At 50.0% G+C, this 10,687-nt stretch overlaps 1 protein-coding gene across 2 annotated transcripts in view; it reads right to left on the bottom strand.

Annotated features, from left to right (window-relative positions):
* SYN3 (synapsin III) overlaps positions 1-10,687 on the bottom strand; it is a 416,488-nt gene that overhangs the window by 22,853 nt on the left and 382,948 nt on the right. For both annotated transcript variants that reach the window (XM_006769322.2, XM_006769323.2), the window contains exons 8-9: positions 5,184-5,326; positions 322-396 (exon numbers count right to left, since the gene is read on the bottom strand). In XM_006769322.2, the coding sequence (XP_006769385.1) occupies positions 322-396; positions 5,184-5,326 (218 nt within the window). The remainder of the gene's footprint in view (positions 1-321; positions 397-5,183; positions 5,327-10,687) is intronic.

The raw sequence follows: 10,687 nt of genomic DNA, 5'->3' as shown, positions 1-10,687 counted from the left end.
TGGACGCTTCTTTTTAATTTTTAATTTTATTTATTTCAGAGAGAGGAAGGGAGGAGTTAGGAACATCAATGAGAGAGAATCATCGATCCATTGCCTCCTGCACGCCCCCCACTGGGGATCAAACCAGTAACCCAGGCATGTGACCTTCTGGTTCATGGGTTGACGTTCAACCACTGAGCCACACCGGCCAGGTGAATCACCTGAATTCTTGCTGTCAGTTCCCTCTATCATTTTGGGTGAGCCTTTCCCCCTTGCAGCCTCAGCTTGCTGTTGTATTCCTCACCCATCTCCCGCCACGGCTGCGGCTTCCCCCTTTCTCACCTCTCTGTCATGGCCACCTGCTCCAGCATGGCAGAGCCTGTGTTGGCCTTCCAGTTGCCAGAGATGGAGGTTCTCCTGTATCAGAACAAATAACACAGTGAGGGCGTTAGGGACATGCTCCCCTGATCTGCTTTCCGTCTTTGCTTTGGCTGTCAGGAGGCTCTCATTATGAAATGTATTCTTAGGGACACATGCTGTCCTCAGCTTTATCTTTTATGTGGATTGCTTTATTTCTTGGATCTTTTAAAAAATAATTTTAATTGATCCTTTTTTAAAGAGAGAGAGAGAGAAAGAGAGAGAGAGAGAGAGAGAGAGAGAGAGAGAGAGAGACATAGATTTGTTATTCTACTTATTTGTACATTCACTGGTTGATTCTTGTATGTGCCCTGAGAGGGGATCAAACTCACAATCTTGGCATTTTGGGTATTTCTTGGATCTTAGTATCTTTTCCAAAGCCACCTTTGAAGTTTAAAAATTAAATTTAAAAAATGTCTACACAATCTAATGAAATCCCCCAAACTTTGGCCTCTTTTTTTGAGAACTAGGCCAGCAAAACCCCTGGGGATTCTGGGATTTTCTCACAGCTCCCAAACATAGGGAAAACGACCCATGGAGAGGAGTGATTACTTTTTCATCGTGAAGACCAGGAGGGCCTCTGGCCTCATCACCCTCTCAGTTCCCTTGTCTTTTCTGCCTGGCAACAACTGACCTCCCTTTGGGTGCTCCCATGCCCATGGCTCTTTCTTACGTCCAGGCCTCCACACATCTCCTTTTCTTTGCCAGTCTTTGTCTCATCCTTGCTGCCCTAAGTCCTACTCATCCTTCAAGTTTTGCCTGAAATGTGACTTCCTGGCAGCTCACCTTCCCCAACAAGAGTAGACCCCCCTGCACTATACCTGTACCAGTGTTTAGTAATGCTCTCTCACCTGTAATGACTGCTTTACAGGGGACACATTTGACTCGTCCCCTGATGTCCAGTGGGACCTGGCACAGAGCCGGTGAGGAAGGGACTGTGTGTGCAGAATGCAGACAAACCTTGTCCAATGGTTCATGTGCACTCAGCAAAGACGGAATGGCTATAAACAAAGTGGCAGAGGTAAAGCTATTTGTTTTATGGCCAAGGGCAGGTAGGTGGTGGGGATTAAAGGGTGATGGTGGGGGGTGGTGGTGGGGGTGGAATTGCTACAAAATATGTCCTAAATGAGAAAAGAGTACGGAAGAGACTAGATGGCGGCCAATGGGAGTCATAATGACCAGGGGGCATCGATAAACAAAGACATCGATAAGGTTCACATCAATTCAGTTTCATTCAGTTCAGCTCAACTGAACTCCATTCAATTTGGCAAAGACTCACTGGGCCATCCTGTGTCCTGGGAAGTGGTCTGAGTGTACAGAGGTGACCCCTCCTCAGGCTGCTCACTACCTAGAGGGGGAACTAGTCTGAAACCAGAGGCTAGGCATGGTGGGGCTATCGATCTACACAAGGAGAGAGGCGCTCTGGGGAAGCCACGACCAAACCAGAGTCTCTTACTGCGACCGCAGGAGGTAGCCAGTGGGATGTGTCTGGAGGATGAGTAGGGATTGCTATCATGGGATCTATCCTGGGGTAAGAGGAGGCAGAACTGACTCGGGTCAGACGGATGTGAGTTGGAACCTTGGTCCCTGCATTCTCTAGCTGTATAACTATGGTCAGCATCCCCGTGTCTTTATTATCTCATTGTAAAATGGGAATCATTAAAGTACCATCCTTCCAGGGTATTGTGTGGATTAAAGGAAATCTCGCCCCCCAATCTTTTAGTACAATGGGCGCTACTATGATTTCTCAGTGAGTGGAAATGAGAGAAGGCATTCAAATGCCAGAGGCAGCAGGAACAGAGCCAGACCGCTCTCCTTCCAAGAAGATAATGATGGTGAGAGTTGATATTTAATGAGTGCTTTCTATGTGTGAGACACGGGTCTAAGGGCTTTATAAGCACTGGCTTCTTTCAGCCTCACGGAACCTAACAAGACGGATATTATTTTATCATCATTCCCACTTAGTGGCAGAGCCACCAAACCATATCTGAGAAATTCCATGCTCTGAACTACGATTCGCCCCTGCAGAGCCCATGGCAGGCTTGGGGGAAAGAGACAGTTGGCCCTAATGTGATCCAGCTACTGGCGTGCACGATGGAGCCTAGACTGTGACAAAAAGGTCTGTCTGTCCAGGTTGCAAATGTATGACGCTGACCCCCTCATGGAGGAAGGTGGGGTCGGGGATGGAGGAGCTGACCTAAGTCACCTTGGCAATGAGTAGAGATGGCAAGTCAGTACGAAAGGGACTGTACGAAGCCCTATATCACAATTGGTAACGTGTTTCTTATAGGTATGTGGGGCACTGGTACTGCAAAGTGCATGTAGAGTGGGATTTGCACGTAAGCACAGAGATGGTGGATGGTGGGAGCCGGGACTCCCTGCTGGAGTGGGACGTTTGGATAAGCAATCTGGGAAGGCCAAATGAACCCTGTGGGACTAGATGGAAGCCGGAGGCACCAATGTGAACTCCATTTAGCTTTAGACACAGACGGATAATGTTATAGAAATGATCACCGGTATGTGAGGAATGGGTTAAGGTACACACGTATCTTTCCTAGCTTTGCGGAGAGGCCTGGAAAAATGACATTGCAGTAGCAAAGGCCCGAGAGCAGGGCGGCAGGTGGGCCAGAGAGGAGGCTGAGCGGGCAAGGGCGGAGAGGATGTCCTCCCCTGAGGTCTGCCACGAACCCCCTCCCTGGGATGTGGGCCAGCTCAGGGTCCAGGAAACGCCGTAATGAATGACAAATTGGGGCTGTCAGGGAAGAAAGGCCCGGCATAAAGAATGCGGCAGTGAGGTAATCCTCAAGGAGAGGAACTGGGACAAGGTGCAGTCAATGTCAAGTGGAAACTCGAACAGCAAGGAGAGGAGGGAAGTGATACCATGACGGGCGGCGGAGGCCTCAGGAATGCACTGGGCTGCGGCACCAGCATGTTCCCTCACTCAGCGGGCGCAGGGAGGAGGGGACATCATCACCCCGAGGGCATCAGAGAGCCGCCACAGGTCTGGCCTGGCTCCTGGGTGCAAGAGCCTGACTGGCGGGACAGGGCCGAGGTGTTCCTTGGGAACGGGCTCCATCTCTTTGGAGGAAATAGGTCAACTGCCTGCACCTTCTCCAGCTTCCCAGACAATGGCAGAGACTGCATGGCCTGCAAGGCCCACAGTTACCATCCGGGCCTTTGCAGAGCAATGTGCTGACCCTCGGTGTAGGCAATCCAGGTGGTACAAAAGCAGCCGTAGACCATGCATCGATGGGCATGCATGGCTGTGACGGGTAAAACTTTATTTAAAAGAAAATACTTTCATTAATTTCAGAGAGGAAGGGAGCGGGAGAGAGAAAGAAACATCAATGATGAGAGAGAATTATTGATTGGTTGCCTTCTGCATGCCCCACACTGGGAATCGAGCCTGCAACCCCGGCATGTGCCCTGACCGGGAAACAAACCGTGACCTGCTGGTTCATAGGTCAACACTCAACCACTGAGCCATGCTGGCCGGGCATGATGAGTAAAAGTTTATTTACAGAAACAAGTGACAGCTGGATTTGGCCTGTGCGCTGTGGTCTGCTGACCCTGACCTAGAGCACAAACTGCACCGTGCAGAAGCACATAGAGACTTCTAGCTGCCCTCGCCGGCCCCTGCAGCCCTCTGCATGGCGCCGTTCACACAGCCAGGGCTCCGTAGGGCGTGGCACGTGGGCATCAGGTGGCTCTCTGGGGTCTCATCATTTCAGGTGGAACCAACAACATTCCAAAGTGAGAGACAGAGAGGCTCGAGCAGAAGAGATGCTCTGAAGATGGGCCCTCCCACCTCGGCTCCTAGCGAGTCACCCTCTGCCGGAGCCTCCCCTGGGGAATGTGCTGGATTTCCTGTCGCTTGCCCCCTCCTTTTCCCTATTTCCACTGGAGAATGCCCCCGTGCCTGTCGCATGCCGTCTTGGTGGACTCTCCATGCTGCTTTTCTGACTTTTTCTGACCACAAGCCTGTGGCCGAAGTTGGACCAATCAGCGTTGTTTCTGTGGAACCACAATCTCAATAAAGTCCTGAGGTGATTCGGGGACATTCGCTTCCCAGTCGGGGTGCCATGGAGATTGTCTATTGCTTCTGGCTACCCAGATCCCTGGGCTGCCCTGGACCTTCATATTTCTGAAACTGATAACTGAGTGACTTTGTTAATTTGTTTTAAGTTTCTGAATGTCCATGTTTTTCTCATAAATCCCTTTAAAAAGCTCCATCAAATTAGTCAAGTGTGGCTTCTGTTGCCTGCAGCCAGAGAATCCTGACATGGTCTCCTAACTGGTCTTAGTGGCTCCAGGGAATCCCCTTTGCAGCCCGAGGGCCCAGAGCCACCTTTTTATTAATTCAGGTCAGACCATGCCACGTCTCTGAATGGCAGAGAACAGAGGAAAATCCACAACCTAAGCGAGGCGTTTGAGGCCCTGCTTGATCTGTCCTCAAGTTTCTCTCCGTCTCATCTCCTATGACACACAATCTGAATGTACCTGAAGTTCCCCAAACATGCCCGTGTCTTCCTTCCTCTGGGGGACAGCCCTTGTTTGGGCAGACAGACTTTCACCCTGGGATAAGCCAGGGTGGACCGTCAGCCCTCAGCTTACAGACCAGAGAAGGTCATAAAAAAGGTGGAAAGGGGAAAAGTTATGTGCAGATGGGGCCTTCTCCTGGGGCGGGGGAGACAGGGTTGGACATGCATCACTAATCTCTGTTTCTCCCCACTCTCTTCCTCCCTCCTTCCAGACTCGCCCCCCCGCCCCCCTCCCCAGGGACTCACATGTAAGCCTTGTAGTTGGATCCGATTTTCTGGATGCGAATGTCGTACTTGGAGTCGATGAAGGCCTCGGTGGTGGCGTAGGTTCTGGCCATCGCCACCATGCTGGTGATGTCCTGGTAGTCATGCTGGTTTTCCACTTTGATCTGTGTGGGAGGGCGAGAAGGTGAGTGCCAGCCACCCGCGTTCGCGAGCACCTACCCGACGCCAGGACCCAGTGCTCCATACAGAGTGACCTTGAGGAGGTCACCTACCTGGCAGGGGATACAGACACGGGAACCAGTCATCCCCCTGCACCTGCAGAAGAGGGAGGGAACTCCCTGGGGAGTCAAGGGAATCTTCACAGAAGAGGTAGCTGGGCAGGGTTGGGAAGGATGAATGTGACTTCAGATGGACTACCCAGCAGGGATGCTCTGAGAGGCCCGAGGAAGGGCAAAGCGGAGGCAGAAGGAGCTGCATGGGGAGGGGAGGAGGGGTGGGCAATGGGATCAGACTGGCCGATGAGGCAGGAAGGTGGGGGACAGCTGAAGGGGGTCCTCAGAAAACAGACTATAGACGGCCTGAACAGCTTAGTAAGGGGCTAGAATTTTCAGTCCGAAGGTTCTGGAAAGGCCCTGGGAGGAGTTTAAGCTAAAAAGTAGCCTAATTTGTGTTTTAGAGAAATCATCAAGCAGTTGTATAGAGGGTTGAATGGAGGGGTGTGATAGGGGATAGAGAGAGACCAGTTAGAGAGCAGGGAGTGTATGTGTGTGCGGAGGGTGTGCCCATGTGGATTCTGTGTGTGAGGACCTGTGTGTGTAGTTTGTGGTGTGTATATGCAATGTGTGTTATGTATTATATGTGTGGTGTGTCGTATGTGATGCTTGCGTATGCAGGCAGTGCGTGCGTGCGCGTGCGTGTGTGTGTGTGTGTGTGTGTGTGAGCACCCACGCACTGGACAAGGCCAGCTCTGCTAAGGCCAAAGGCCTGATGGAGACACTCACACTGTGCCCTGAGGCCAGGAACACAGCGTGGTACCTTGGAGCCGAACCCCTCTCAGGCCACGGGCAGCCAAGCATCTCAGCCTTCGGGATCTCCAGGCCAAGGATGTGAGTGCTTCCTGTGGACCACGGGTGGGCTGTGAGGGAGAGGGGCCAGCCCGGAGCCATTTACAATCCTGTGCGGAGGGAGCAGGGGCTGAAAGAGAGATGCTGCCACCTCCACGGGTCCAAGCCACCCACATCCCTCATTGGACCACGGCAACCCTCTCCTTTTAAAGTCCACCTCGCCCCAGCCAAAAGCCGCAGGCTGATTTCCCCGGAATCCCTGGGTGTGGACCAAGGCGTCAGCGTTTTTGGAAGCCCCCCCAGGCAGCTGTGTGCAGCCCAGGTTGAAAAGCACGGGCTGGATCCCGTGGTTCCTGGTCATCTTCTACGCTCAGCCAACTTGGCCCTGCCTCCATGCCTTTGTACCTGCGATTCCTTCCGCTTGGAACCATTTTCCCGAATGCCTCCCCATGGCCGCTCTTCTCAGGTCTCTACCCAGATGACCCCTTAGTGGAGGCTTTTCCAACTATTGATGTGAAGTAGTTACTCTCCCCTGTCCACTCTGGGAAGGCTCTTCTGAATTACCCTGGTTCATTATTATTACTCTTTTTCTGAAATTGCTGTTCATGTGTATACTCCCTCTCTCCTCCACTGAAATGTAAGCCAATAGGATCAGGGACCTCCCGTGTCTTGCTAGAAAAACACTTCACAGAGTGTTTATTTTTATTTATTTATTTTTTAAAATACATTTTTATTGATTTCAGGGAGGCAGGGAGAGGGAGAGAGAGATGGAAACATCACATGATGAGAGAGAATCATTGACTGGCTGCCTCCTGCATGCCCCCTACTGGGGATCGAGCCCGCAACCCAGGCATGTGCCCTTGACCGGAATCGAACCCGGGACCTTTCAGTCCACAGGCTGACGCTCTAGCCACTGAGCCAAACCAGCTAGGGCACACGGAGTGTTTAATGATGCAAACTCAAATCCCAGCTCCCCAGGTACTGGCTGTGTGACCTGGGGGAAGTTACTTAGCCTCTCTGTGTCTCACTTTCCTTTTTTTTTTAAAAAAATATTTTTATTGATTTCAGAGAGGAAAAGAGAGAAACATCAATGATGAGAGAGAATCATTGATTGGCTGCCTCCTGCACACCCTGCATGGGGGATTGAGCCCGCAACCCAGGCAGGCATGTGCCTTGACCAGGAATCAAACTGTGATCTCCTGGTTCATAGGTCGATGCTCAACCACTGAGCCATGCTGGCTGCGCTTCTCACTTTCCTTATCAGAAAAATGTGGAAACTTGTTGATGCAAAGTAGCTACTCCATATCAAATGTGGATAACTTGCTGGGTTAGTGTTGAACATTGGATTGCTGTTGAATGTTAAATGAGATAATACATATAAATGGTTTATCAGAACACTTAATTCATCACAAGCACTTGATAAGTGATAACTATTATTAATTGTCACCATTCCCTCCCATAACCTGAACACCCAGAATAGTGCTTGGCACATAGTAGGTACTCAATAAATATTTGCTGAAAGAATGACTACAGGGGCCAGTCATGGTAATAGCTCAGTGAAGAGAATCTAGGCCAACGGTTCCCAACCTGTGGGTCGCGACCCCTTTGGGGGTCGAACGACCCTTTCACAGGGGTCGCCTAAGACCATCGGAAAACACATATAGAATTACATATTGTTTTTGTGATTAATCACTATGCTTTAATTATGTTCAACTTGTAACAATGAAAATACATCCTGCATATCAGATATTTACATTACGATTCATAACAGTAGCAAAATTACAGTTAAGCAGTAGCAACGAAAATAATTTTATGGTTGGGGGTCATCACAACATGAGGAACTGTGTTAAAGGGTCGAGGCATTAGGAAGGTTGAGAACCCCTGGTCTAGGCAGAGGGAAAGTGCTGGGGTCCAACCCCAGCAGGTCCAGGGGTCCCCAAAGGTGTGGACGGAGTCAGTGAAGAAGGAATAACACGGAAACAATGTTCAGTTGATCAGCATAGGTTCTCTTTATTGTCTTGTTACATCTGTATTTATACCATTTGATCCTATAAGCATGCCTCTATAGTCATATCATGGATTCCAAAGGTTAGGGCATTTCTTATCTCCATTCCAGGGAGTAAAGATTATGTAGCTTAAGCATGATTGTTTGTAGTTAAAGTGATTAATTACCCGCCTGGCACTTAGTTAAGAGGTTTCATTCCCTCCCTAACTTCAGGGGAAAATCCCTACCTGGGGAAACAACCTTTCTTGGAGAGGTGACCTTGGACCGGCTCCTGGCAGGAAAGGAGGGGCCATAGCCCTGGGGGTGATGCTGCCTGTTGAAAATAGACTCCCAAACATTAACAGAAAACGGAGCCTTAACACCGTATGGAAGCTAAAGGTTAGTGGGGATTCATGCTTTTCCATCCAATCTCCCCTCAGATGGGAACACAGGAAATGGGGCCAAGATCCTTCCCAGGTAACGGTTTGAAATTAATCCCAACAAGATACACATGAGCCACGGAGTGGAGTCCACGGCCCTATCTTAATAGCCTGGAAAACATTCCGGGCAAGTGTGGCCAGCGCCTCCCCCGTCCAGATCCGTCTCCGTCAGGTCCGCACAGAAGGCCAAGTTCGGAGCGTGCTCCTTCCCAGCGGGACGGCCCAGACAAAGTTGTTTTTCCCCCACAAAGATAAGTGCATGAGGCAATTTACTGAACCAGGTTATTTACGAATAAGCTAATAGCTGGGTGGCTATGGACCAACAATAATAACCATAGCTTAGAACACTTGCTCTGTGGTCTCTCTTTCTGGCAAGAACGAGCCGGCAGGGCCAGCTGGACACTCAGGCCACTCGTAGTTCGGGATGATAAAGCCGTGACCTTGGCACACAAATGGATGCTTGCTTTTCTGTTTTTATAGCAGGAAGATGTGCATCCAGCGCATTCCGAAGTGGTATCTGTTCACGAAAACCTGGTTAGATGGGGCGGAGAGGGACACGCTACGTATGTTCTATCCCCATAGGTGCTTACCAGCCTTGCAGCTCCCAGACTCTCGGGCTGTTTAGTTCAGAATCAATTCCCGAGCTCAGCATTGAGAGCTGAGAAAAGCTGGGTGTGTGTTGCTCAGTGGTTGAGCGTCGACCTATGAACAAGGAAGTCACGGTTCGATTCCCAGTCAGGGCACATGCCTGGGTTTGCTTGATCCCCAGTGTGGGATATGCAGGAGGCAGCTGATCTCTCTCATCATTGATGTTTCTCTCTCCCTTCCTCTCTGAAATCAATTATATATATATTGAGAAGAAGTAAATGGAAGTTGCTAATAACCTAATAATGTAGAAGTTCCCAGACTTTCTGGGTTCACGGTTCCCATCTCAAGAATTATCTCATGGCATTCCTAGGCCAAGAGAAATAGCAAGCACTTCCATCTACTAAGTAGTTAGAGCTAAATTGCTGGATAAATATTTATTTCAGGACAACTTGGTAATTATTTAAAAAAATACACATAATGTTTTTATTTCATTTTAAATAACGAGAATTACTTACTAATGGAATGTGTGTGCTTGGTGGGCACTGCACAAGTTCTCAAACCACAGACTCAGCCGGACCCCATCGCCCGCATTTCCTAGTGCCCCGCTGACTGGCACATGGTTCTTGCTTTTCTGCACAGCCAGCACCCAAATCCCAGCTTTGCCAAGATGCAGCACCATTGAAAGGAGCAGGTTGTGATCCAAGGCTGACACGGGGAGTTACCTCGGCCAGTGATCTGCATGTCTCACAGCTGTCGAGAGCTGCTTTTTCTCTTGAAAATTTAAAATATACTGCGGTGCAGGGTTTGGGAACCAGGGACCTAATGTTATAACTCCCAACACCCTCCCCTAGCAGTTAAGAACAGGAGTCTCTGGGCAGCATCCCTGGGAGAAAAAGCCTACCTGGTTCTCATGGCAACCATGGGTCTGAGAACCCTCAGGGGCAGTGTATCTAATAAACCCGTCTATAGGTCAACCAGCCCATACTTAAGGAAAATTTGATTTCACTCATATGTGGAATGTAATGAACAAACTGAAATACCAAGCAAAACAGTCAGACTCCTAGATAGAGAGCAGGCAGACAGCTCTGGAGGTGTGAGGGTGTGTGTGTGTGTGTGTGTGTGTGTGTGTGTAGGGATTGAGCAAAAAAGAAAAAAAAGAGAGAACTCATGGACACAGAGTGGGTGGAGAAGGGTGAATGCAGAGGGAAAGGACATAGAGGGGATAAATGGTGATGGAAAAAATCTATATATATAAAAGCCCAGCACCTGAACTGGCGGAATGACCAGAGCAACTGGTGGCTATGACACGCACTACAGCAGCCAACCATCCTGATCTGGCCCCCAGTCGGCTCCCAACACCCCGATTGGGGGCAGGGCCGGCTGGCCAACCGCCCACGGCCCTTCCCCCTGGCCAGCCCCACCCCCGATCTGCCCCCCCAACCCTAATTG

The sequence above is a fragment of the Myotis davidii genome, unplaced genomic scaffold, assembly GCF_000327345.1.
Source record: "Myotis davidii unplaced genomic scaffold, ASM32734v1 scaffold120, whole genome shotgun sequence".
Classification (NCBI taxonomy): domain Eukaryota; kingdom Metazoa; phylum Chordata; class Mammalia; order Chiroptera; family Vespertilionidae; genus Myotis; species Myotis davidii.
The sequence above is the reverse complement of the archived record's forward strand: the minus strand, read 5'-3'. Positions and strand labels throughout refer to the sequence as shown.